At 46.0% G+C, this 24,913-nt stretch overlaps 14 protein-coding genes across 14 annotated transcripts; 7 read left to right on the plus strand and 7 right to left on the minus strand.

The window, feature by feature from the left end:
* Window positions 1-86: 86 nt before the first annotated feature.
* SDD3 (Sdd3p) lies at window positions 87-3,185 on the minus strand (the record flags this gene model as incomplete). The annotated part of the gene is made up of 1 exon (XM_037285113.1): window positions 87-3,185. One exon carries the CDS (start codon window positions 3,183-3,185, stop codon window positions 87-89), a length of 3,099 nt encoding a protein of 1,032 aa, XP_037141009.1.
* A 567-nt stretch (window positions 3,186-3,752) lies between these two features.
* Window positions 3,753-4,667, minus strand: SLD5 (DNA replication protein SLD5; the record flags this gene model as incomplete). The annotated part of the gene is made up of 1 exon (XM_037285114.1): window positions 3,753-4,667. One exon carries the CDS (start codon window positions 4,665-4,667, stop codon window positions 3,753-3,755), a length of 915 nt encoding a protein of 304 aa, XP_037141010.1.
* Window positions 4,668-4,815: 148 nt separating this feature from the next.
* PAC11 (dynein intermediate chain) lies at window positions 4,816-6,585 on the plus strand (the record flags this gene model as incomplete). Its single annotated transcript, XM_037285115.1, has 1 exon — window positions 4,816-6,585. One exon carries the CDS (start codon window positions 4,816-4,818, stop codon window positions 6,583-6,585), a length of 1,770 nt encoding a protein of 589 aa, XP_037141011.1.
* Window positions 6,586-6,812: 227 nt separating this feature from the next.
* RIB3 (3,4-dihydroxy-2-butanone-4-phosphate synthase RIB3) lies at window positions 6,813-7,457 on the plus strand (the record flags this gene model as incomplete). The annotated part of the gene is made up of 1 exon (XM_037285116.1): window positions 6,813-7,457. One exon carries the CDS (start codon window positions 6,813-6,815, stop codon window positions 7,455-7,457), a length of 645 nt encoding a protein of 214 aa, XP_037141012.1.
* A 103-nt stretch (window positions 7,458-7,560) lies between these two features.
* Window positions 7,561-8,868, minus strand: WRS1 (tryptophan--tRNA ligase WRS1; the record flags this gene model as incomplete). Its single annotated transcript, XM_037285117.1, has 1 exon — window positions 7,561-8,868. One exon carries the CDS (start codon window positions 8,866-8,868, stop codon window positions 7,561-7,563), a length of 1,308 nt encoding a protein of 435 aa, XP_037141013.1.
* A 1,082-nt stretch (window positions 8,869-9,950) lies between these two features.
* Window positions 9,951-10,631, plus strand: VPS60 (Vps60p; the record flags this gene model as incomplete). Its single annotated transcript, XM_037285118.1, has 1 exon — window positions 9,951-10,631. One exon carries the CDS (start codon window positions 9,951-9,953, stop codon window positions 10,629-10,631), a length of 681 nt encoding a protein of 226 aa, XP_037141014.1.
* Window positions 10,632-10,651: 20 nt separating this feature from the next.
* On the minus strand, window positions 10,652-11,587 carry COQ3 (hexaprenyldihydroxybenzoate methyltransferase; the record flags this gene model as incomplete). The annotated part of the gene is made up of 1 exon (XM_037285119.1): window positions 10,652-11,587. One exon carries the CDS (start codon window positions 11,585-11,587, stop codon window positions 10,652-10,654), a length of 936 nt encoding a protein of 311 aa, XP_037141015.1.
* Window positions 11,588-11,755: 168 nt separating this feature from the next.
* VPS72 (Vps72p) lies at window positions 11,756-13,996 on the plus strand (the record flags this gene model as incomplete). Its single annotated transcript, XM_037285120.1, has 1 exon — window positions 11,756-13,996. The coding sequence occupies one exon, from the start codon at window positions 11,756-11,758 to the stop codon at window positions 13,994-13,996; it is 2,241 nt and encodes a 746-aa protein (XP_037141016.1).
* Window positions 13,997-14,014: 18 nt separating this feature from the next.
* HMI1 (ATP-dependent 3'-5' DNA helicase) lies at window positions 14,015-16,168 on the minus strand (the record flags this gene model as incomplete). The annotated part of the gene is made up of 1 exon (XM_037285121.1): window positions 14,015-16,168. The coding sequence occupies one exon, from the start codon at window positions 16,166-16,168 to the stop codon at window positions 14,015-14,017; it is 2,154 nt and encodes a 717-aa protein (XP_037141017.1).
* A 134-nt stretch (window positions 16,169-16,302) lies between these two features.
* Window positions 16,303-18,069, minus strand: VPS52 (Vps52p; the record flags this gene model as incomplete). Its single annotated transcript, XM_037285122.1, has 1 exon — window positions 16,303-18,069. One exon carries the CDS (start codon window positions 18,067-18,069, stop codon window positions 16,303-16,305), a length of 1,767 nt encoding a protein of 588 aa, XP_037141018.1.
* A 171-nt stretch (window positions 18,070-18,240) lies between these two features.
* On the minus strand, window positions 18,241-19,206 carry RFC4 (replication factor C subunit 4; the record flags this gene model as incomplete). The annotated part of the gene is made up of 1 exon (XM_037285123.1): window positions 18,241-19,206. The coding sequence occupies one exon, from the start codon at window positions 19,204-19,206 to the stop codon at window positions 18,241-18,243; it is 966 nt and encodes a 321-aa protein (XP_037141019.1).
* A 964-nt stretch (window positions 19,207-20,170) lies between these two features.
* Window positions 20,171-21,154, plus strand: TRM10 (tRNA (guanine(9)-N(1))-methyltransferase; the record flags this gene model as incomplete). Its single annotated transcript, XM_037285124.1, has 1 exon — window positions 20,171-21,154. One exon carries the CDS (start codon window positions 20,171-20,173, stop codon window positions 21,152-21,154), a length of 984 nt encoding a protein of 327 aa, XP_037141020.1.
* A 240-nt stretch (window positions 21,155-21,394) lies between these two features.
* Window positions 21,395-22,282, plus strand: YPQ1 (cationic amino acid transporter; the record flags this gene model as incomplete). The annotated part of the gene is made up of 1 exon (XM_037285125.1): window positions 21,395-22,282. The coding sequence occupies one exon, from the start codon at window positions 21,395-21,397 to the stop codon at window positions 22,280-22,282; it is 888 nt and encodes a 295-aa protein (XP_037141021.1).
* Window positions 22,283-22,515: 233 nt separating this feature from the next.
* SPO21 (Spo21p) lies at window positions 22,516-24,801 on the plus strand (the record flags this gene model as incomplete). The annotated part of the gene is made up of 1 exon (XM_037285126.1): window positions 22,516-24,801. One exon carries the CDS (start codon window positions 22,516-22,518, stop codon window positions 24,799-24,801), a length of 2,286 nt encoding a protein of 761 aa, XP_037141022.1.
* Window positions 24,802-24,913: the final 112 nt, after the last annotated feature.

The raw sequence follows: 24,913 nt of genomic DNA on the forward strand, positions 1-24,913 counted from the left end.
AATCGTGTATCTACATCCCCCAGGATGGGGACTATGATTTTAGTTCGATGGAAACTAATGATTTTCCTATCCAAAATCGTCCCTGCTTATTCCTCAGAAACTTCTTCAAGCTCGTCCTCCTCCTCCTCATCATCAAGTTCTTCAACCTCAACTGTAAAGCCTTCTTTTTCCAGAAACTCTTGAGTTACTTCCAGCTTCGAAGGATGGCAACTGACAAAAACGCAGCTCTTTTGCGCATCGAAGAGATTAACGAAGTACTTCTTTATTATGTTCCGAATATCTGCGATGGTGACCTCGGATAGCCTCTTTATATGGTATTCATTAAAGTGAGGCCCACGCTTTAGAATAAAATTATCAGTGAAGTTAGCAATAGCTGCTGATGCATAGCTGTTTTCCTTTGTAGCTATTCTGTTAATTATCATGCTGGCGGCTCCCTCGAGCAGTAGTTCATCAATCTCAATAGCACCTGAGGCATGTTGTTCAACAATTTCTTTGGCAACCTGGTAGCATTTCAATATATCTGCACCTCGGTAGATGTGGAAAGCCCAGGAGTTCGCTTCCGGAATTCCCAAAACGCTTGCGCCATAAGCAAGACCAGCGCCACGAATTCCTTTCCAAAATGGCCCTTCAACGCACTGCAAATATTCCGAAGCTAAGGCCACGATTGCATAGTCTGGATGACGATAATCCATGTTCAATGGAACGGAGGTAATAACATTCATGTAAGACGACTCAGAGGCTGGCGTGGTGATGATGAATGCCTTTTCCCGAGGATCCTTACAAAGAGAAGAGATGGCGTCTAGCAACTTAGGTACTGGTGGAAGTTTAACTTCTTGGCCTGAGGAAATGCTACCAAATCTCTCTATTAGGGATTTCCAGGGCTTGAAAACATCGGGACCGATTTTGAGTGCATCTCCCAAAATCAAAAAGCTTAGCTTGCTAAAATTCGATCTCAATTGCTCTCTGACAATCTCAATTTTTGGTCTAACGCTTTGCTCATAACGACCACTTCTTATGTCTTCTGAAACCTGATGAAGGACATCTTCGACATGAAGAGGATCTGCGGATTTCTTCAAAGATCTTGTGGAGTACAATTTTCTGTTAGTTAGTGATTCAAGCATAATGTCGCCTTCTCTCTTTAGCTCTACGATCGATGCCAAGTAATTATCAAGAAGAACTGCGACACGCTTCTCATCAAAAACCATATCGAAAAGGCAATGCTTGATCCACTCCACGGCTTTAGCATAATTTTCAGCTTTCGCCCTGATTCTAATATCGATCAGATCGGTTGCGCTATTTCCTAAGCCCATAGAGACCCCAGAGTCGATTGTTTCCGATTGCAGGCGGGACACAACGTCCTCATAAGGTATTATTTTACCGTCTTCCACCTCCATTGGCATAGAGAATATCTCCTCTAATATATGATAATAAGGTAGCAAGGTGCAGTCTTTAATGTTATTTGTGTTCAACAAAACATGGACTTCCACAAATTGCGAAGGATAATGTTCTAGATGAAGGAATAAGGGGAAATCTTTCGGTCTTTGCGCTAAGATATCCTTCGTTACTTGGTCGGCCGCATCATTGTGTTCAAAATTCTCGATTGCCGTGATACTTCTGGTTGTGATAAAATTCACACTGTCACTTGGATCCTGGATCGTAAACTCCTTTAGTAGTGATGAGGGAATGGGCTTGCTATTATGTGACTTGGCGGAGCTTAACAATTGATGAAGCTTCGCTTTCTCCTCAACTCCATATACAGTCTCTCTTTTCTGAATCAGTTCCTCTCTCTCTTTCTGTAGTTGCTCATACATTGATGAACTGGGAACGCCTTTAATAATGACTGGCTTATTATTGACAAAAAGACGATGCAAAAATTGCTGCCATTTTTCTTGAGACCACTTTTGAAGTTCATCAAAATCAGAAAGATCTTTCAGGGATTTCTCCAATGAAGACCCATCCTCATTTCCATAAAGGAAGTCGGTGATAACCGCCTGAGATAGGACAGTGTCGCCATTCTTCTCACATCTCAACACATAGTCCCACTTATAGTTATCGATCACTTTCCTCATCCTGGAGATGTCCACTTCATGCGTACTCATTATTTGTAGCACCTTTTGTTTTGTTTCTTCTAACCTCTCAGTTGGGACACCGTGGATACCCAGGTTAATGATAGTTCTGCTGAAGTCGTCTGTCCAGTAATCTGCGGAGTTGGCGTACGGTTCCTCAATTTCAATCAATTCTTTAGAGAAGGGCGCCAGGACAGTTTCAGTGAAATAATCCATTAGCATGGTCGCGGCCAAATCATTCACATATGCGTGATAGGGCTCCCCAATCCAAGAAAACAGTAATTCTGCTTGACTCTCATCCAATTCTGGGAATTCAACGGCAGATTCACTCATTACGGATAGGCTCTCAGGAATTTTCGAATTCTCAGAATCTACAAAAGGCCTTTTACGACCCACGAGTTCAAATTTTGGTAGAGTATCATCCCACCGCTGCAAAATCTCAAGCAGCTCACCCTCGGGGATGTTACCACTGATTATAAGGCAGAGATTATCCGCTGAGTATGACTGCTTGTGAAACTTCCTGATGTCCTCGCTGGTCAATTGTCTTAGATTGGGTGTCAATCCCCCGGTCTCAGACCTGTAACCGCTGCCTTCCTTGAACATTAGTCTCTGCTTCTCCAGCATAGTAACAAACCAGTTCTGTGACTCAATCGCCTCCATTTCACTATAAACAACGCCCTTGTCGCTCAAGTCTTGCGGGTCTATATGATAAACTTCTGTCAGACAGGCTTCATCGGTCAGCGTAGGATGCAAAATATGGTCCAGGTAGGCTGGCAACAACTGCTTGAAGCCCTTCCAGCCGGCGCTGGTTAGAGTGTACACAGTTTGGTCGGTGGCTGTCCAAGCATTCGTCGACGACATGCATAGATTACCTGCCGTGTCCAACAGCCCTTTGAAAGGATGTTGGTGCGATCCCATAAAGATCAAATGCTCCAAAGTGTGAGGAGTTCCTGAATCTGTTGCACATTCTGTGGCAACTGCAAAGTAACCTTGCACCAACGGCGAAGACTTGTGGTTTATGTGAACCAGTTGCAGACGAGTTCTGCTGGATATGTACTTTGTCAAATGGTACTGCGGGGCATAGTCCAATTGGAATGAAATCAACTTGTTGAAAACCATCTCGTACCTCCAGAACTGCTCAGCTCAGGGAATCAGATCGCACCTTGATGAGCTTTGTAATCAATAACTATGTATCTTGTCTTTTCAACGAAGACAACACGAACAGATCCCACTGCACAAGGACTTAAAGTCCAGACTGGGAACTATATAAGGCGTAATTGGGTTCTCCAAGACGCCAATTCCAAGATATGAGGACCAAGAGTTGGTCAGAAGAAGACGATCTCAGATATCTATACGAAATTCTCTTCCAAGGCGAGAATTAGCTCACCAATCAGAAGTCTAACGTCTAAAAATTCGTTTATATCATCATTGCTTCAAATACTAGGGCCCTGCAACAAGTCCAGGCTTTAATTGGGCAAGTCGACGGACCAACTCTGGCAATGGCAGCAATTGACCAATTGCTAGTAGTTTCGATACCATCACAGTAGTCCGTTGAGTTGCCGATGTTGCGCAAAGGCCGTGAGATAGTGAATAGAGTGGTGAAAAGAAGTGATGAGTCCCGCAGTGCAAATTTTTATCAACTTCACCGGAAGGCCAGTGTGAGAGTCATCGGGAACGACTGTTTGCTTATATCAATTCCACTTTACCATCTCGCAGAAGGTCTCTGATGACCTCGTATCTCATCACGTAAATGCCACCGACCGTCAGCTCGACGTCTTCATTCAGTTCCTGGATAGTCACTATGTAGCACGGCTTCCCGAACTCGTTGCGCTCGAGCAGTGGATCTTCTTTCAAGGCCCGCTCTGACGGCATCTTGACATGCAAAAAGACGAACCTGCCCCATTCAGGCTCGTCCACCATGCTGATACTGCCCTCTGTGTCATTGACCGCCTGTAGCTCTGGGGGCATATGCCTGAGGACGGAGGAGTTGAAGAGCTTTAAAAGGCTGGCGAAATGCCTGCTGTGGTAAACCAGCTCCTGTTCTGACAGCAGTTCCTTCAATGAAGCGGCATTATTACCGGCATACTCGAGCTGCTTCAGGTAAAGCATGTATTTGTCTATCTTGTGCATTCTGCATCGGAGATAGCTCCTGATGACGAACTTGACTCTCTCGAGTTCCGCTTCCATGCAAAGCAGAGGCAACTTGTCCTTGTTACTGCCAAAAGCAGACTCGTTGGGTTGCTGGCTGGGGCCAGCAGCCCCATCCTCGTAAAATCCCATAGATATGTTCTCGATCTTCTCCATCTGCTCCTGTACACGTCGCAACATTCGGTTCATCAGCAGTGTTGGGAAGGGCAGCAGTTCTGGACTGCATCTTTCGTTCCTCCACAGGGTCATCAGACGGGTGTAGTCCTTTTCTGGGGTAATATCGTCTTGTAGTCCGGCCTTCCTTAGTGGGATCTGTCCAGGATCGAACGATGAGTTAACCATAGTAGTGTTTCCATCGCTGGTAAGCGGTACCTGCGAGCTGGGATCCGATCGTTCCACAATTGTGGTATCCCTGTCGAGCTCTGCCAGGATATCATCGATGCTGATGTCCATCTTGGTCCTTCAGTGCCAGATCTACCGTTTGTTCAGCTCTATAGCGGACGCGCAAGGCATCTTTAAGTTCGAATGGCGATGCCCATTGTAGACAAGCCAAGGCCTGGGCCACCAATGGGGCTTAACCAAGCCAGAAGTTCTCATTCGGATGGATAAGCTTGCCGAGCTCGAAGAGAAGAAAAGGCAGCTGAAGCAGCTGAGAGAGAGGCGATTGTATGCTGGACGTGAATCGTTGGTAGACCATCTTCTGCAGGGCAGACAGCAAGATAGGAACAGGGGAAATGGATATATGGTCTGCAGGTCGGTCCAGACCGATGCTGCTGGGGAAATTACCCCTTTGGCTCCGACGAGAATCACTACTTATGATAAGATGGTGCAAACGACTGTAATAAATGGAGATGAGGCTTCTACCGTTGAAGATAGCGGTAGCGATGAGCTTGAAAGCGCAAGTGATACTGAATTGGCTCCGGAGCATGATAAAGTCAAACCGCTAGCGTCTGTAATGGTTGAAGATCAACAAAACACTGTGAAAATCAAGAGCTTCTCAGTTCAGGAGGTACTGGACGAGTCTTTCCCCCGAGAAAATGCGCTGCTGAGCGGAAAGTGCAAGTCTGGGATCCTACCAATATATCGCTGGAACGCAGAACTCGAGGAACGGGCCCAAGCAGAGCTGCGCCCCGTGTGCCTAGATAACATAGGGAATCTTGTCGCTGTACTGTTCCAATCCACTCCTGTTGACAGAAACGATGTACTAATGGCGCCATGGTCGTACCTCTTTGTACTCAAATGGGACGCCAGGCAGGTTGTCGATAAGATCGAGTTTAGAGGCCAAACCATAACGAAGGCCAGGTTTCTGAGGAAAGATATTGCTTCGAACGTGATCTCCCTACTGGCTGTTTCGCATACGGGCAAGACGACGCTCACGGAGCTCCGGTGCGTCGAAGATCTGGACTCGGTTAAGAAACTGGAGAGAAATATCATATCCAAGAACGTGTTCGCTACTGCTGTTCCAGCGTTAGAAGAATACCGCGGTGTTCCTCCTGGCCACGAGCGATTTATTGCGGCAAGTTCGAATGGGGTTTTGAACGAGCTCAGCAGCCTAGATCTGTCGATATATGCGGACGCCACGTCTTGCCAACCGCCGCTTTCAAACATCAAGGTTGTGCCGCCCAGGCCTTCTGAGCTTGTGGTAGTGGGCCACCACGAGGACGACGAAGAGGGGGGAAACATGGAGACTAAGAGTGGCGTGGGCGAAGAGAAATTCCGCCAGCACTTACTGAAGATCTCGCTGTTCGATAGTCTAGCCATAAGTGCCATTTCCCTCTCGCCGAGCGACTCGCGGCTCGTATACGCTGGCACTGAGGATGGCGGAATATACAAACTGAATTTAGACAAGATCCAGGACGGAACTCTCAAGATCTTCCCGACGAACGATGGGTTTCTGCCCACCAAAGGCCGTGCTGCTCTGTCTGGCAACTCCCTTCCGATGTTCCATTCCAGCCACGTAGTCGCACTTTCGCACAATGCAGACGAATTACTGATGTCCGCCTCTTTTGATTGGACGTGCGCCCTCTGGGACCCGCTCAACTGCTCGCAGTTGGCGACAATCGACATGGGTTCGCCGGTTTTAGATGCCGCCTGGCTAGATGACGAAAGTCGCTTCTGCGGGATCCTGACGTGGGATGCTCTTTCCATTGTCGAGTGGCAATACCATGCTGTCACCGACGCAAACACTTTAAACGACCGTTGGGAATCAACCATGGCCCCCAAGATCATTTGCAGGCTTTCTTCGAACGAGGCGTCTTGCAGAAGCTTCACCTGCTTCAAGAATTTTAAAAGAGACGATGTTGGGCACGTATTCGCAGTCGGCTGTGACGACCAGGAGATTAGATTCTACAGCATGGCATTGCAGAGCTGAATTGACGGTTTTATTCAATCTCATCACTATGTTAGTCCACTTCTCGTGAAGGTGGATGCCGGAGATATTATCTCCGTTCCTATGACGAAATTTGTCAGATTTACAAACGAAGATCATATTTCATGAGAATGCCAGCAGCATCTATAAGAGGCATTGATTTGCATTGATCTTGCCTGTCCGTGGTATCCATCCCAGGGCTTCACAGGGATTTGAAGGAATTTTGCAAAATGAGTGAAAAGTCTACATTTATGCCAATTGAGGATGCCGTTGCGCATTTCAGGCAGAACAAATTTCTGATTGTTATGGATGATGAGGGTCGGGAGAACGAGGGAGACTTGATATGTGCTGCTGCTAACGTTTCTACGGAAGCTATGGCTTTTTTGGTTCGCCATTCGTCGGGCTACGTCTGCGCTCCAATGTCGAACGAGATCGCCGATAAGCTTGATCTGCCATTGTTACGTACTGGGATGAAATACGAATCCAATGCTGACGATAGACACGGAACCGCTTATACGATCACCGTAGACGTGGCCGAGGGAACATCTACGGGTATATCAGCTCATGATAGAGCACTTACTTGCAGGAGGCTAGCCGAGCCAACTGCTAAAGCTACCGATTTTTTGAAGCCCGGTCATATTTGTCCCCTGAGGGCAGCTGATGGCGGCGTTTTGAAGAGAAGGGGCCACACCGAAGCTGCCGTCGACCTTTGCAAGTTGAGCGGGCTGCCACCTGTAGGTGTCATTTGCGAACTTGTGAAAGACGAGGACGGATCAATGATGAGATTAGACGACTGCCGGGATTTTGGTGCAAAGCACAACATCCCTTTGATAACGATTGAGCAACTTGTTCAATATTTGGAGAGCATCCAGTAGACGAGTGTCATGCTGTAGCAGGTGACTGCTGCCTCACTCATATGTTATGATATCTATTACGTTCTATAGCAGATAAATATAATACAAATGCATGTATCATTACCTATTTCTTGGCTTTCGATTCTTTGGGTTTGACGGGCACAAGTCTTTCCTTCTGGCCCCACACCAGTTTATGTGGCTTCATGAACTTTTCCAAAGTCGCATCATCCACCTTGGCCCTATTCTCTTGGAAGTTCTTGACGAACTCTTGGAGGACCTCAATGCATGCCTTCTTCATCTCACCCGAGAGCAGATCCCCGGATTTATACTTTGCTGCAAGGTCGGCCAACAACTCGTCATCATCTTTAAAGAATGACAAGTACTGGTATGCAACATCGACGTCCGGATTACCACCAAGTTTCCTGTGTAGGTCAATCGAAACTTGGCCACCGCTGAATGCATACTTGTTGATTTTCTTTTGGATCTGTTTCAGCGTATCGGTCATGAAGATAGAGCTGGTCTCGTCAGAGGCCGACATCTTGGTCGTCGGACCTTGCAATGCTGGGAAAAACTTGGAATGTATCAAGGCGGGCTTAGTGAATTTCAACTTATCCGCAACGTCTCTGCACACTCTGAAGTATGGGTCTTGGTCGATAGCACAGGGAATCAAACAAGGCGCTTTATCCGGCAAGCCAAGTACGTCGGGGAAAGAGCTCGGGAACGCCGATGCAATTTGAATGGAAGCAAAATGAAACTTACCGATACAGTCCGAATCGTTGAAACCAAACACAGCCTTAGCTGTGGACCCAGTGATTTGCCTCGAGACACGCACAACCGTCTCGTAGAACCCACCTCCCATGTATTGAAGGTCAGAGAAGATGAAAGTGTTCTCTGGGTTGAAGCCTACCGCAATAATATCCTTGGCGTTATCTGCAGCAAACTTCTTGACGTCCTTGATGGTCAATTTTTGTTTGAAAAGGAACTTCTCGTCATCTGTCAGCTCGATGACCAACGGAACATCGAAAACATCCTGCAACCACTTGGTGAAAATAAAAGGAACCATATGGCCCAAATGGACCGAATCACTCGAAGGTCCTCTACCAGTGTACAAGAAAAATGGTTTTCCCTGCTCATACAGATCGAGAATCTTGGTCAAATCTCTTTCACTGTAAAATAGACCTTTACGTAGGAAATGGTGAGGTCTGTGTCCAGTAACTTGCTCGAATCTTTCCAAAGTCTCTGGTGTAATTTTCTTGGTGCCAAACTGCTTCAATAGTTTATCGTAGTCGATTGCCTGAGCCACACCTTGATCGTCGACGGCTCCTTCGACATCCCAAGGCGTAATAATTTGTTCTTTCCTCTCGCCGGCTGGACCGCCAGTTTTAATATCAGCAACACCCTGGGAAACTTCCGCCATGTCTTCGGAGCTCATTTTGAATTAACCTGGAGTGCAATTGCGATCCTTTTGCTTATGCTGACCGAGTATTATTCGAAGACTAATTTGACTAAAATTTTTCTGACGTCAGATCTTCCATTATGGCTGTTATTGAAGAAAGTTGAGAACCATAGTAAGACCATCGTCGAAAAGCCAGTAGTCTCTTGGATCAAGGCTCAACGTAACTCAACGTAATCATTGCTCCAGATGCCGCGACGCTTGCCATGAATCTTGGTTCCTTGTAGTCCGTTCTTGTGCCAACGCCAGCATCACCATACCCAAACGTCCTGTATCGCCCATGAAGCTGCTGAGATACAGCTATAGCTCTCCGGGCCGGGCTCTTCAGAGCCCGGCCTCCTTCCAGGCGGTTGAGCAGAAGGCTGGAGAGCTCGCATACGCTAAAGAGAGGATCACCGGATAAACCGCCGTAGCGGCGCCCTCAGGGAAATCATGGCAGTCTCGACCAGTGTCGTCCCATGTCCCAATGCACTCTGGACGTTTTTGGTTTCTCAAAATCGCAGGCTCCCATTATCGGGATACCTTGTAGAGAGTTATTCATGAACAGAAGGCAGATGCCAACAAAGCAATAGCTATTGAGCCAGCATTCCGGCATGGTATTCCAACCGTCCCATTTCGACCCGGCAAACCCACAGTTTCCAGCGGAACCGCCGCTTCACACCGCAACAGCGGCAACGGCCTGCTGCGAGGTCTGAATCCTCGCCGATCAGCCTCGTAACCAATGAACATCCAAGAACCCACTGAGCAAGTCGTCGGTCTGCTTTTCAACAGTGGCGAAGCTCCTCTTCCTCGAGAACACTCCAGTAACAAACGGACACACAAAGACCGGGCAGAAAGCAGACAGAAATCGCTAGCAGACCATCCAGAACCGCTCAAGAGCTGCTACAAGCCATTGGCGAACGAAGGAGCCGTTATCCACCATAAGGCCTAATAGGCGGATTCACGTGATTGTTGAAGGTTACAGCTCTAGAAGACCAGTCAACTAGGCTATGACCATTAAGGACCATAGAATCGCCACTTGAGGGAGTAGTTTGGGCTACTGGAAGCTATTATTGTCAGCAATGGATAGGATATTCGGGTATGGGAACAGAAAGACCCACGAACAGATGCTTCAGGAGTCTGGCAAGGCGATGGATCAGGCCCAGCAGGGTCTGCAGGAACGAGTGTCTCAGCTAGACACGCAAATTTCACAGCTTAACTTTCAATTGCAAGCGTTGCAGAAGAAGATAGCCTCTTCTAGGTCCGCTGCTGGCCAGAGACCGTTGAGGCAACAAGCGTTGAAACTTTTAACTAAGAGGAAGAAGCTTGAGCAGATGCGGGACTCGCTGGACAGTCAGTCTTGGTCGATGACACAGGCGCAGATGACTAGTGATAATCTGAGAAATACTATGGTGACGGTAAATGCTCTGAAACAAACCAATAAAGCTCTCAAGGCGCAGTATGGGAAGATTAACTTGGACAGATTGCAAGATATGCAAGACGAGATGGCGGATCTGATCGAGCAGGGCGACGAGTTGCAGCAGATCTTGGCTATGAACTCTGTGAATGGCGATATCGAAGATATTGATGAGAGCGAGCTGGATGCCGAACTGGATGCGTTGGCGGAGGAGCAGCTGATGGGACCCGGCATGGAGGAAGCTGGACTGGACGTGCCTTCTTATCTGACAGACACGGTACCTCAGTTCATCGATGAGGGGCCGCAAACGGAATCTGCGGATAAGGCGCTGGAAAGCGCCCAATAATTCAATATCTATTCATTTCTCTATTCAAGCTTTCTAATCGCCATGAAGTAATTCCCGACATCAGAACAATCGTGCTCTACCCAACCTTTGATTGGGAGATACAAAGTTCCCTTCGTCTCCAAAATCTGGTGCGTATGGGGCTCGTTGTTCTTGAACCAGTCGATAATCTCTGCAGCGTTTATGTACTTGTTCAGATTATGGGTGCCCTTGGGAACAATGCCTAGGACATATTCAGCCATGAAAATCGTCGCAAACCATGAGACGATATCTCTGTTTATTGTGCTCAGGAACAACACGCCGTTCGGCTTCAACCGTAGCCAGGCATGTCGCAAGATCTCGCTGGGAAGGTCCGCATGTTCCAGCATTTCGAAACACGTCACTATATCGAACTCTGTCTCGACATCCTCTAAGCTTTTAACGTCGTAGGAGAGCTTGTGGAGGAGTTGCGGGTCGCGCAACGCATGTTCTCTGGCAACCTGAATGCATTCTTCGGTTAAATCGATCCCAGTGACGTGCTCCACGTAAGGAAGACGAGCGAGTGATTCAGATAGGATTCCGCCGCCGCAGCCAATGTCCAGAGCACTCAATTTTTGAGCTTGAAGTCTTGAATCGACCTCCAAATCCAATTCATGCTGTATGTTGCGAGAGACGCTTACCGGAAAGAACTCCCGGTAATTGAAGCCAGGAATATATGTGTCTGGATTAGTCACCTTCACTCTCTGCCGCATGATTCGTTGAATAAAGTCCATTCTGCCATTGTTCATCAAATGTAAAATTTTCTGAGGGCCGTTGACGTCCCACCAGGAAGGTGCTAGTTCCTTGAAATGACTGATCTCATCGTTCGAGGTCAAAGTGCTTTTCTGTCTCATCGTGAAGTACCGGTAGGTGTTTCGACAGAGGCCGTCAATTCGCCTGAGGGAAGGGCGTAACTTCATTGCGAGCCCTTGTTGATTCATGTTCGCCAACCCAGTTCACGAACGGCAGGTCTTTGGAGTATTTTTCAAGCTCTCTTGCACTTGGAGTACTTGTGTTGTTAGGTTGTGAGCGTTCTTATATAACTGAAGTACTCTTACTTAGAGATGAGATGCCCAACAAACAGAGCCAAACACATAAGAAGCTGATTGATGAGTGATTCAGATATTGAAAACCTTGAGGATGAGTATCTCATGGCCACCAGGAAACGTCGTGCCAATGCTGGTAGTAAGATGAAGAAACTTATAGCACAAGAAGTGGAAGAGATGCAATCGAAAACAGAGTCGTTGAACGACGACGAGCTCGATCTGCTGTTCAAAGAAGATGCTGAGGACGAGGATTTTGAAGATGGCAAGAGTGAGGAGAGTGGTGTTGAAGAGTTGGTCGAGCAAGAAGCGGCATCGCAAGTGGAAGATAACGATCTGTTGGTTAGTGAATCAGAGGAAGAGGTATCTGAACAAGATGATGAGAGCAATGAAAAGGAGCTACAGAGGCAGGAGAGTTTACAGCAGAAGAGAAAGAGGAGATCCAAGCCACCGATCATTAAGCGGAAGGCAGCAAAAGCTGTTGGAACGGCCAGTCCCGCAGAAGCAGTGAAGAAAAAGACTGCTTATGAAGTGTTGAAGGCTGAAAGTCTGCTGGTCTCGGACAGACGTACTTCAAAAAGATCCCACGTCGTGGCAAACAAGCTGGAGGTTTATGAGAAACTGTCGTTGGCGGAACAGAAGCGTAAAATAATACAGGAAAGGCTCAAAAAGCATAAGGAAAAGCAGAATGAAAAGGTTCTAACCCAACAAGATCGTCTGCGGCTGTCGCTGGAGACAGAGAAATTGAATTTGCAAAGTCTCGATAAGTATAAGGAACAGGAGATTTCCAAGAAGCAGACCAGATTGGCCATTCAGCAACGGCAAAAGACGAAATTCAAACCGGGAGAACCGATACTGCGCGAGTTGACCACTTCTTGGATAGTTACACCTATAATGGAATATGAAGATAAGCTCTATTGGGATGAACAACAGAGAAAGCGTGAAAAGAAGAGAAAGAAGTATCCTCGCAGACAAGCAAAGAAAAAGAGCCCGGCGCCCGCTGGGAAGGATTCTAAGCTGGAATCTCAGCAGAAGAACGGAGAAACGGCGGTGAAGAATGAAAACGGGAAGGCTGAAATGGCAATTGGAAACGAATCCAAAGATCCGGGAACAATGGGACCTGGAGCGGTAAAGCCAAGTGATGTTACTGAAGGGCAAAATGACGGAGCAGCAGGCTTGAATGGTGGGCAAAAGAGCGTTAAAAACGGGATATCGTCAAGCAATGTGCAGCGTGATTCAATGCGCCAAGCGGAGAGCGAACCAGCAGTCATCGAGACGGAGTCAAGAGATCAAATGGTCCTCATCGATCAAGGCATGGAGCAAAAAGGTCTTACGATTGAATCCTCAGAGCGGAAAGTCGATGAAATTGCCATCAATGCGGTGACAGGCCAGCCCGCTGTGTCCGAGAATAGTAGAAATGAGGATCAGATAAGTCAACAGGATGAGTTGTCTAGTTCGTCGCAGATTAAAGTCGAAAGTTCTCAGAACGTCGATGGGAGTGCGGCTGATCAACCGCCAGTCTGCCTGCAACCAGAGAATTCAGAAGTCTTTACCGAAAAGAACGGGGAACCCAGTTCTGCAGGAGGCCCCCATGTATCTTTCGCTGAGACTGACACCCTGCAGGCAGGCCAGCAGGTTTCTGATGTCTCGAAATCCGTGGGAGTAAACGAATCGGCAACACCAGAGCTTATCGATGATAACGGCACCGAGGAAGAGATGATATTGGAGGGCCCGGCACAAGAAGTATCGAAAAACTTTGTGACAGTATACAACTTCGGGTCAGATTCATGCAACTTCGATTTTCGAGCAAGTCTCTTTGGCCCTCAATGGCAGGGATCGCATAATCAAAGGGCTGCAAATGTTGAAAACATCTGCAAGATATCTTTACCTGAAAACCCTTTATCTTCATCAGAGAAATCACCCATTATACCGGATTTATCGTTCTTGAGCAATTTTCCAGTTTTTGGAGAATATGGGAAGAGAGTGGTCTATGACGTTGGACTCAACACAGGCAAGGAAATGGAGATAGAGATCAAAACCCAGCCGCCTAGCGGTGTTCTATTCTCAAACGGTGTACGAAAAAAGTGCTTCATCACCAGCAAAGAATGCCAATACTTTGATCCTAAGAATGGTGTTCCATACTCGGATGTTGAGGCTTATAAAGTCATTCAAGAGCTTCAAGATCCTCTCGGCAGTGGAAGCGAAGATTCTCCTAATCCACACTTTCAGTGGTTTGGATTCAAGAACGGGGGAGTATATCTCGATATGCTGCAACGACCTGCAAGCGGGGTTCCTGAAGGCTTCTGATCGACTGCCGGAATTTAATTACTTTCTGGCTATATATGCTACCAGCTTGATCAATTTATTGTTTCGCGCTACCGAAAGTGTCGAAAACGGTCGATGGTTTATCGAGAAGCCGCCATACTTTCGTTGAAGACAGTCATACCTCCTAATGGCACTCATGGAATCTGCTGCAGTAGCTCTGTTCAAGTCAGTGTTGTAGTATCTCCAAAACTTTTCGTTTGCCATAATGTTTCTCTTAGTCGGTTCACAGTCGAGTCCTGGATGCTTTGTATTAAGTAAGTATAGCAAGTTCTTTGCGCGAGTCATTCCGACATACAATACGTTGTCCTCGAACTGGCTGAAAGTTTGAAACCAGCTTAGGCCTCCCATGAGAAACACGATTGGGAACTCCAAACCTTTGGAAGAGTGTATGGTCGAAATTTTCAGCACATCTCGACTGCCCGCTCTCGGAACTGGATTTTGATGATAGTACGATAAGCTCTGCTCAAAATGGCTATGGAGAAACCATTCAATAAGCGGCATATCATTCGGCCTATTGGTCAAGCACAGTTTCAAGATAGTGTACATGTCTTCCAGATGCTGTCTGAATTGCTCAGCGTCGCCATCGCTCGTCGGTTGGAGCATTTGAAAGCCCATCTCATGCGCGAAGGAGCAGATCTCCCGCAGTATATGCATCGGATCATCGGAATATAAAAACTCACCATTATTCATTAGTTTTTGTAGCTCAATCGCACAGTTTGAGATCTTCCTCTTATTCGTCACAGCAGTGGGCCAATCGCTCACCGGCACAGAAGATATATAGCGCCACAGGGAAGTGTCACGACGGAGGCACTCATTGTACAAAATTTGAATGGATTGGTTAGTGGCCCCCTTCAGGGCACCGAGTGTCACAATCAGGCTAAAGTCACTTTTCCATGGTCTATTCATGGAGTTTTTTCGTTCCAAACTTTCTTCACGATGACTGAGGCTTATCACTTTCATCAGGTCTATCAAAAATTGAATTCTCGTGTCAGTCATCCAATCGGGTTGGGCAGTCAATTTGTGTGAGTTTATACCGTATGATTGAAGATGATCCGCTATAAGCTGCATCTGATTGTTAGTTCTCGTCAAAATTGCTATATCGCTAAGACGAGCTGAAGCACAAACGAGCTGTGATATCTGGTCTCTTACGAATTCCAGCTCATCAAGGGGATTTGAAAAATTCTCCATGATAGGTTTCACACCACATTTATCCTTGCAAACCTTTTCGATCTCTCCATCTTTCATTTCTTTTCGTTTCGCAGGTATCACTTGAGTTGCCGCTGCCATTATTTCAGGAGTACATCTAAAATTGTCGTGAAGATGCATGACATGAAAGTCCTGCCCAGTGTGGATACCCTCGATGGCCCTCATCGCTTCTTTATTACTGCCGAGAAAGCTGTAAATACTCTGGTTCGAATCTCCGAACAGAATCAGCTGCTTTCCAAGGGAAATTCGTCGAAGCAAAGGTAGTAGTGACGGGTACAAATCCTGAAATTCATCGATTATTACAACCTTTATCTTACCTTTTAACTCTCTTGTATATTGCATTGTCTCTGATTCAGAGACAAGATCGCTGCTCAAATAGCGTGAGGCACGGTCTATCAATTCCTCATTAGTAACAACGCCGCAGTTTTGCATTATATCAGTCAATTTTTTCACCACATCTTTCGTGCCAGTTTTTTGATTCTTATACTGCTCGAATAGTTTCTTAAAGTCTTTTGTACTGGGCATTCTGGGGCGTTTGTTCTTCCAAAAGTCCTCAGAAACCAACTTCATCAGCCCTCTCCAGCCATTCTCTTCGATAATGTTAATTATTCCCTCGTTCTCAATAACCACTCGATTGGCCAAGCCATGAACCGTATGGACCTCCAAATCACCTATTATTTCTCTCAATTGTTCTTCGGTATGCTTTTCATTTAGCTGCTCGAAGACATCAAAGAGCCTCGTAATCACATTGTCGACAGCCTTGTTGGTCAGCGAGAGTATGAGAATCTCATTAGGTGCAATCTCACCAGATTCTATAAGATGATAGACTTTGTGAAGTAAAGTTAGTGTCTTGCCAGATCCAGGTCCTGCCACAACTTTTAAAGTTGAATTCGGTAGATATGGAAAATCCACTACCTTACTCTGTGAGGGTGTTAAATCAGCAGCCATGAGCCAACCATTCAATTCTTATTCCCAGAGATGAGCATTACAATGATCAACCTGCTGCTGTCGCTTGCTTATAACTACTCTTATAAAGAACATGAAGAGATCAGATTAGATGATACCTTCAAGACAGTAGTCTATCATGTGACCTTGCTGAACGCTTCAACAAGAGCCTTGCAATGGTCCTCAGTCTCTTTGACGATCAGTGGTAATGGTTCTGAGTCGGGCTCATGTATGTGCATGTGTTGTATGGCGTTGTAAAGGTACATGTAATTCGTCGCGAGCATTCTCTCTGGAGACTTGGACTTTTTGCTACACTTTGTCATGACTGTTTCAAAATCGTTCCTTATCCGTATGATTGAATTGTAGAGTGGCTCTGATCTCTCGTCTACTTGTTTCTCATGCGTTGTCGCAAGCTTCAAAAGACTGGTCAAAAATCGGGAGAACTGTACCGTTAGCTCATGTGGTGTTGTGAGGGGATCTTCTTGGCTACCGTACAGCTTTGCTATGCTGGTGGTTATGGGCACTTTACGCAAGCTTTCGCATTGGAAATCAACAAGCTGCTGCAGTTTGGGCCATAATATCATCAGCTGAGTATCGAGATAATCCTTCATCACAGTCAAATGATGTTTCTCAGACTCCAGTTGTAGCTGTTGCGTGACTCTGATGTTTATTAGAACGCCGAATAGATCGTATGTGTGTTGGATTAGTTGTCTAGTGTACTCCAAAGCTTCATTGAATGTGTTTTGGAAAATCTGTTCAACGAGGCCTAGCGATTCCTCCTCGTTGGCACTTAATTGAAAAAAGGTCTTAACGAATTCTAATTCCACTCGGCAGTTATCGAGAATAGCTAGGTTGAGGTTCTTGTATCCGATCTCGATGTAGTTCTGCATAGTGTTATTTTCAGCGATCTGTGACACCATGACGGTGTTGTCTTCCTGTGTAAGCAGTGAGATCCTTTTATCGACCTGAAAGTATTCCTGGATCGATTCGTCTGTGATTGTTCCAGCAGACCTCCCGTAGCTCGCCGTTAGATAATTGGATATCCCGAAAGTGGTTGATCTGTTTATGGATGTGTTGGAAAGTCCGTTCCCCAATGCATACTGCGAATCGATGCTTTTGAATTGTAAAATCGTCAACGATCGGATATAGCGGGCAAAGTACGCCTTATAGTACCACCTCATGCTATAGGCATAGGCCTGCCTTAGTTCCAAAGCTAAAGAATGATCATTCTCGACAATAAACTGAAATATCTCCTTTACTTCGATCAACTTCTTCTGAATCTGTTGTGAAGGAATCGGTTGGTGACTTCTCAAGAGCTTAATCTGATGCACCACGAATCGCCTCGATTTCTCGAGAATCATCGCCTTGAGGTACTCTAGAACTTCGCACAACCGGTCAAAATCTTTGGGTACAGCAATTTCATCGGAATTCAGATACTTTGCATATATCTGCTGTTTATCTTTGAGATATGCGATCCCATCTAACCATGGTTCATTTACCTTCCCGTGAACGATGTCGTTGATAACTGACGGCGATAACATAAGATCGTTGACTAGAGGGCTAACATTTGCCAGCTTCGTAGAGTTATACTCTAGCAACGACTTAAGTTCAGAGGATTTATTTCTGATAAATCCCAGGTCGCTTGTGAAGTCGGTGAGCTGTTGGTTGAAACTTTCGATGTACTCCCGCAAAGGTGGAATCACGTCGTTCAAGGTCATTTGAACTTTCTTATGCTTTTCCTTCAAAATATCCAGCTCCTTCCATAGGCTATTGTTAGCTTGGAACCTTTGATCATGGCAATTCGCCAAGTATGCCTTTTCGGAATCTGTCCAACTACGACTAGCCTCATCAAAAGCATCCAGATTATCGAACTTCACGCCGAGCACATTTTCTAGTGCCTCCATTGAGTCCCCTAGGCTTCTTGAGCTCGCTCTTTGGCTCAAGGCTCTTTAATTTGAACAATCTGAGCATTTCCTTTATAAAGCCGTAGAAACTAAGCGAATTAAGCTTGCCAAGCACAGCGCTGATCAGGTTTAACAGAGAGTGAGCCGATATTTATGCACAATATCATTAGGTTACTTCAGTTTATGTATTCTAGCTAAGAGACTGGCCAATTGTAGATATGTACCGACACCTTCCAGTATCCTCATGTGAGTAATGCCGATTTCCTTGATCATTTCTAGCCTCTGAGCCTCCTTCAACTGGTAAAGAGATTTGGCTACGCGGAAGGACGTAGTCACGATATCTACTGCAGAGTACCCTTTGTCCCAAAGGTCATTCTTTAGGTGGGTAATGGATTCTTCTAGCGTTTCTGCTAACAGCATTCTCTTGACGATCAAAGGATGAGGCGAGTCGACGATCTTGAAAACGTTGTCACCGCTGACCAAACCATGGCCGGCAACCGTACTTTGCAAGTTATTGATGGCCTGTCTCATATCTCCCTCGGCAGTAAAAATGATCGCCTCCAGCCCATCGTTCGTACACTCAACTTTTTCTGCCTTGATGATGGTCAACAATCTCTTCAGCACTTGTTCGTCAGAAAGTTTGGAATAACGTAAAATGGCACATCTGCTTTGCAGGGGCTCGATAATCTTGTTGGATTGATTGCAGGCAAAAGCGAATCTGGTAGTGTTAGAATACAACTCCATTGTTCTTCTCAAAGCTTGCTGAGCGCCGGCCGTCATCGAATCAGCTTCATCCAAGATGATAATCTTATGCTTCCCTGGCGGTAGATGGCACTTCTTTTGGGCAAAATGTTTGATTTGGTTCCTCACGACATCTATACCTCGATCATCCGACGCGTTTAACTCGAGCACCGCTTGCGAGAACGAGTCCCCCAGAAGTTCATGTGCGAGACAATGAATCGAGGTTGTCTTACCAATGCCCGGCAAACCTGATAGGATCATATGTGGCATATTACCATCCTTGGCGATTTGTTCCAATCTTTCGACTGTTTCCTCGTTACCTACTATATCTCGGAGCTTCTGGGGTCGATACTTCTCGACCCATGGAAGCTGTAAAGTCAATTGAGGCCTTGACATCCTTCGAGCGCCGTCAATCTGCCAACCTAGCCATGAACAGAGGGCGATGGCCAGTGAGTATTTTATAACTGTTCGGCAGAATTACCCAGCCTTTGGCTACTATAAGCCCAACTTAACTCACTAAAGCCCATTCATAGCTGGTCTAGGAACGTTCAATGTTGGCCTTTGAGCTTCAGGTATCTTTCTCATCTCAAATACTTTCCTTGTTGTTGCATTCTCGCTGGCACGTCGTTCCATTCTTGAACTCGCCTTATGACACGGGGACGCCTGCGAATGAGTTCAACTAGACTGTAGCGGAAACTCCTAAGGCGGCATATATCCCATAATTCTTGGTGGCCACTAGTAGCCGATCAGAGCTGGATCGCTTTTGTGTGTTTAGCGCAACCATCTCGCCCTCAGTAGCACAGCGGTGGGTCATTCTTGCAGATATCAATTGGAGAGGAATGGCACAATGGCTGAGCTAGCGCCAAAGATGTTTCATCAACGTCAAGGATTGCTACCAGATCGATTGCTCCCTGTTGACATAGCCGAGCTGGGCGGCTAATAGAAAAAGTAGGCAAATCGGTAATACGAAACATCTGGTTTCCAGAAAATACGCCGGAGGCTGTATCTCGAAGGCTGCTGGCAATGGATACGACCGCTCAGAGTTCTGGCAAGGTTCAGTGTTTGTCATACAAAGATCAGAGAGGCGAAAACAACGTCCGCAGATAAGAAAGCCAAACGGTCTCCGCAGCTATTCCCTGACTGCTATGACAATGGCTGAATTCTCCGGCTTGTTTAGTCGCCCTTCAGACTACTTGAACTACGGTGCTCACGCTCCATTTCGGGCGCTCGGTCCAAGAAGACTAGGTTATGTTTCCAATACTTCCTAAATGGCAGCCAGTATTGACATTGCATGGTCTAAGCTCAACCGTTTACTGAATAGCAGTTCTCTACCCTCTGTTCATCAGGATTTTCATGGGCGATGAGCTTTGAAAAAATGCAGTTCAAACAGGCCTCAACCATGGCATCTCCTCTGGTATCGATCAAATCCCAAGCCATTGAAATGTCGGAGCCTAATGAAGAGATTACTGTCAGAAGATCGACGGTGATACCACCAGTTCCGGAAGGCATGTCCAAGAGACAGTGGAAGAAAGTATGGAAGAAGCAACACTACAAAGACCATCAGGAAGAGTACGCCAAAGTCCGCAAGCAGAAACGTCAGAGAGCCAAGGAGAACAGAAGAGCCAAGCTGCAAGCTTTTCTAGAGCGTGGCGAAGCAATCCCGGAAGAGCTGAAACGTCCACCCAAGGTGAACGCAAACCAGAAACCATCCGGAATAAAGATAATCATCGATTGCGCTTTCGGCGATCTGATGAACGACAAGGAAATCGTCAGCATGTCCAACCAGATCACCAGGACATACTCCAGTAACAGACGCGAAAATCACTGCGCCGACGTAGTTGTCACATCTTTCAACAAGAGGTTAAAGCAGAGATTCGACGAAGGTCTCAAAGGCTGCAAATACGAGGAATGGCAAAATTTCAAGTTTGTACCAGACGAGCAGCCCATCGTGGAAGCCGACAAATCTAGACTTGTGTATCTGACCGCCGATACCGACGAGAAGCTCGAGTGTTTAGAGCCCGGCATGACCTACATCGTTGGAGGCATCGTCGACAAGAACAGACACAAGTTACTGTGCTACAACAAGGCCAAAGAGCTTGGAATTCCTACCAGGAGACTGCCAATTGGCGAGTACATCAACTTGGCCGGGAGGAAAGTTCTTACCACAACCCATGTCATACAACTGATGTTGAAATATTTCGACAATCGCGACTGGAAAGAAGCATTGGAGTACGTCCTCCCACCAAGAAAGCTCGAGCGCTCAGACAATGACCAAAAAGACGACAGCGAAAGTAATGGCACTGTCGAGGAAACAAGTGTGGAACCGGCCAATTCTGAGTTATAGATGTTTCTTCATTATGTATTATTTTAAACTGACTGATCTTCGCGGTTGACGGGTAACGGGTCGTTAGACTGGTAAAGAGCGTCCCTCGAGGGAAAAAATTGCACACTTTCTCACAATGTATGGCAGTCTCGATAGCAACCAGTAGTGGATCGGTCTTACTGTCAATTAGAACGTTCGAGCAGGTTTAGGCTCGGTGTGCTTACTTTATCGAAAGGTCGTGCTTTTTTTTGGATAGCATAGATGCAGCTGGTACCCATTGAGTGGACCTCGCAGACAATAAGCGGAATCTCCGGTTCGATATCTATTGCTTGCTGGGTGATTGTGTTTGTTCCTCAAATTTATGAAAACTTCTATCGTAAATCTGCCGATGGTTTGTCACAGCTTTTCGTGGTGCTGTGGTTGGCAGGAGACGTCTTCAACCTGGTTGGGGCCGTAATGCAAAAATTACTGCCTACGATGATCATTCTTGCAGCGTATTATACGGCGGCAGACATCGTGCTACTGTTGCAATGTCTGTGGTACGGTCCTGAGGAGAAGGTGGACCCTATCCACCTTTCGCCAGCGAATCCCATGAACGAGAATGTTTTACATGACGTGTTCCATGAGAACCAGCCTTTGCTGCAAGCTCAGAGTCCTACTGCTGGTCTCGTTGCGACGGCAGATGACCTGTTAAATACCGAGGTCGAGGTCAAGAAAAATTATCTGCACGATGGTGTGATCGTTTCGGCTGTTATCCTGGCGGGATTCCTATCCTGGTACATATCCTACTGCCAAAATCCAGGACTCTCGAAACCGGACGGACCAACTCTAGAAGTGAATTGGTTGGGTCAAATATTCGGATATCTAAGCGCTTTGTTGTACTTGGGATCTCGTGTGCCTCAGATCCTACTCAATTTTGAGAGAAAATCCTGTGAAGGTATATCGTTCCTTTTCTTCCTTTTCGCATGTCTGGGGAACAGTTCTTTTATTTTGTCAGTCCTGGCCATCTCGCTTGATAAGAAATACTTGATCCTTAATGCTTCATGGCTTGTTGGCAGTACCGGTACCTTGGTGATGGACTTCATCATTTTTGCACAATTTTTCGCATATCATAGGGAAACTAAGACGGTCGAGCAGGATTCAGTGTGAATTTGCCGTTTGTATAATGGGACTAACTATTTGTTTAATCACACAACCTAAGTGAATTTTTCACTTATTGGCGGCGTCGCATTGTATGGGGTTTTTACATAACGACACAAAATCCAACTCCTGGCGCCAGTAAAATAAAAAAATCATGGACACTACAAAAACAGAGCTCATAGATTGGCATTATTTTTCTAACTGTTGCAAAATAACTGAATTCTTAGCAGGCGGATTTCATCATGCTGGATCAGGACTCGAATTCAGACGGAGATCTAAAGCTTCAAGATTCTTCTGAGGAGATTATTGGACCTCAAGACTCGATTGCAAACCCTCAACTTCCACCACTGGAAGATTACCATATTAGAGAGGATGACGATGATATTACCAGCTCGGACGAGGATACTGAGGGGCATCGTGACTCGTCGTTCAGAAGTTGGTTTTCCAGATCAAGACATCATAAACCTATCAGTGAAAGCGTGAGTCCCGTGAAGCTGGACCCATCATCGTCATCGGAATGTGCCATTGCCGAGGGCACGCCTAACCGCTCTGGCAGTAGCTCATCATTCAGAAAGGGGTTCAGATCATTATTTAGAAGAGATTCTGGAAACGAAGATGTCCTTACAGAAACACCTAAGGATGGCTTAAGCAAATCGGATGACGAAAAAGGAACTGGGGAAGATAACGAAGGTCTGCCTGAGACATCGACGAACAGCAAATTTTGGAGATCTTGGAGAAGCGGCCACCACCATCATCATCGTCATCGTCATCGTCACTCTCCAGAAGCCTGCGAACCCATGTGCACTGGTGGGGAGGCTGATCCGGAGACTTTGAGAAATCCAAGTTTGGATGTGGGATCCATGATCTCACATGAAGAGAAGCGTCAAAAGAACATGGCGAAATTAGCAGATCAGCTAGAGGATATATCAGCGAATCCATCACCAGAGCGAGACCTTGTCCGTCCAGATAATGTGTCTACTCCAGAGCAGAAGAGTTCTGATGTTGAATCCACCCAGTCTGACGCCAGTACATCAAGCTCCGTTGAGAGGGCCTTGAACGTCAGAGAAAGAGTTGGACTGGTATTTTCAGCTTCTTCTGCAGATAATGGTAGACAGAAACAGGAAGAAATATCTCCGTTGACGCCGCCGGGCGATGTACTGGAGAATCCCTACAAATACGTTTTCGATCAAAAAGATGATCCTATTTCTATATTAGCACAGGACGCAACCCTTCTGTACAAGTATTGCAAAACTTTCGACAATTTCGACAGTGCTTTAAAATTGCTGACAAGAAATGCTAAAGGACTGAACTTTAGTGATGACCACTCAAGCATGACATTATCCGAAATCAGCAACGAAGTCCTAGACTTCATAAGACATGAGATGTTAAGCCATGATCGCTCGGTCAAAAAAAACGAGGTTATGGCCAGTGATTTAACTTCTCTTCAAAAGCAGATTGAATCTTTACGGGCTGATTGCGAGGCAAAGGATGCCAAATCTGCAGGGCTTCAGGAAGCATTGAATGCCGCTAACGTCAAAATTAGGAAAATGGGCGATGATTTGGAAGAAGCAGCGCAAGAGGTTGACATGCTTGCTCAGGAAGTGGAAAGTTACAAGGGCCAGATTCAGGAGATAAAACTGCATGAAAGAAAAGCCATCGAGGAATCGGAGATCAAAATTGCCCAAATAAACGAGGATAAAGAATCCAGTCTAAAGGATAATACAGAAGTCTTGAAGGAGAATACTTTCTTGAAAGAGAGAATTGATGAATTAGAAAAAGAGCACAAAGCCTTAATCTTCGACCACGAAATGTTGCAGGAAAAGCACAGCACGACTACAGCAAGATTAGCTGATTTAGTTGGAAGTTATAATAAAGGGCAGGGCCAAGAAAGAAATATGCGAGATAACCTAGAAGCCACAGGCACCAAGTTACGCCGATACGAGAACACGATAGAGATACTGAAAATCGGAAACTTGAAGATTCAGGAAAACTTCCACCGAGAAAGGCGAAAGGTACTCGATTTACGACAGGAAGTGAATTATCTCAGAAAGCAATTACAGTTTATTGAGTGCCACAGGTCCCAGTCACTACAGTTCATGTCTCATCTGATGTTCTACTACAGGGGCATTGTAACAGATGACACATTGGCAGAATATGATGTGTATCTAAAGAAGCTGAGTGCTTCGGACTTTTTACCCAGAACAGTCCATTTGACAGATGATGAGATGAAAGCTCATTTCAAAGAGCGAGAAGCGCTTGTGGTAAAGTTTTACAATGATATCGCCAAGCGATCATTCCTCGATCAAGTGGTCTCGAAGCATGTGTCCTACATGCGTTCGAACAAATTCCTAAGCAGCCAACTTGCCGGGTTGAGAAAACACATCGACGAATACGAACAGTACGTAGGCCGGCTGCTTAAGGAAATTTTAACTCATAAGAATTTGGAGGAGAAAAACGAGCAAAAAATCGCCCTCCTGAAGGAGAAGAATAATGAGTATAAATCCAAGCTCTCTCAGATAGCTAATTGAAGTTTGTCGTTCCTTTATAGCTTAGCTTTTTTGGTAAATGGGTAATGGACGAACCAACAACTGCAATTCATCTGGTGCCGTTTACCACTAGCTCGTGGTTCTTATGGCATTA

The sequence above is a fragment of the Torulaspora globosa genome, chromosome 7 (assembly GCF_014133895.1).
Source record: "Torulaspora globosa chromosome 7, complete sequence".
Lineage (NCBI taxonomy): Eukaryota > Fungi > Ascomycota > Saccharomycetes > Saccharomycetales > Saccharomycetaceae > Torulaspora > Torulaspora globosa.